The sequence below is a fragment of the Buceros rhinoceros genome, unplaced genomic scaffold (genome assembly GCF_000710305.1).
Source record: "Buceros rhinoceros silvestris isolate BGI_N320 unplaced genomic scaffold, ASM71030v1 scaffold27438, whole genome shotgun sequence".
NCBI lineage: Eukaryota > Metazoa > Chordata > Aves > Bucerotiformes > Bucerotidae > Buceros > Buceros rhinoceros.
The window spans coordinates 1-376 of NW_010427839.1; the positions used below are offsets into that span (position 1 = coordinate 1).

At 66.8% G+C, this 376-nt stretch overlaps 1 protein-coding gene across 1 annotated transcript in view; it reads left to right on the forward strand.

Moving 5' to 3' along the window:
- Positions 1 to 148: 148 nt before the first annotated feature.
- LOC104498664 (vesicle-associated membrane protein 1-like) overlaps positions 149 to 376 on the forward strand; it is a gene marked incomplete at its 5' end in the record, with an annotated part of 1525 nt that continues 1297 nt past the window's right edge. The window contains one exon of the mRNA XM_010142073.1: positions 149 to 266. Within this exon, the coding sequence (XP_010140375.1) occupies positions 149 to 266 (118 nt within the window). The remainder of the gene's footprint in view (positions 267 to 376) is intronic.

The window sequence follows — 376 nt, forward strand, 5'->3', positions numbered from 1 at the left end:
CGCCGAGGTCACCGGCTCCCAGTCCGGGGGAATGCAGGGAGGGTGCGGGCCTTCGGGGACCCGGTGGGTTTGGGTGTGTGTGTGGAGGGGTTCTCTTTCCTGAACGGCTGACTGGGTTTCCCTTTTCCCCGTATGTGTGATTTTCCAGGTCTGTCCCAGCTGCCGGGGCCCCCGAAGGAGAAGCTCCTGGTGGAGGCCTCCCGGGGCCACCCCCTGGTGCGAGCAGTCCGCCTCGGCTGCAGCAGCCGGCGGCCCCAAAAAAAAAGGTTGGTGGCTCTGCTGGGTGTGCTGGCTGCCTGGAGCCTGCCTGGACTCCCGTACTGCTCTGCAGCAGCGGTGATCTTGGCAGGGGCCTCCTCCAGAGGGAGAGGGAGGG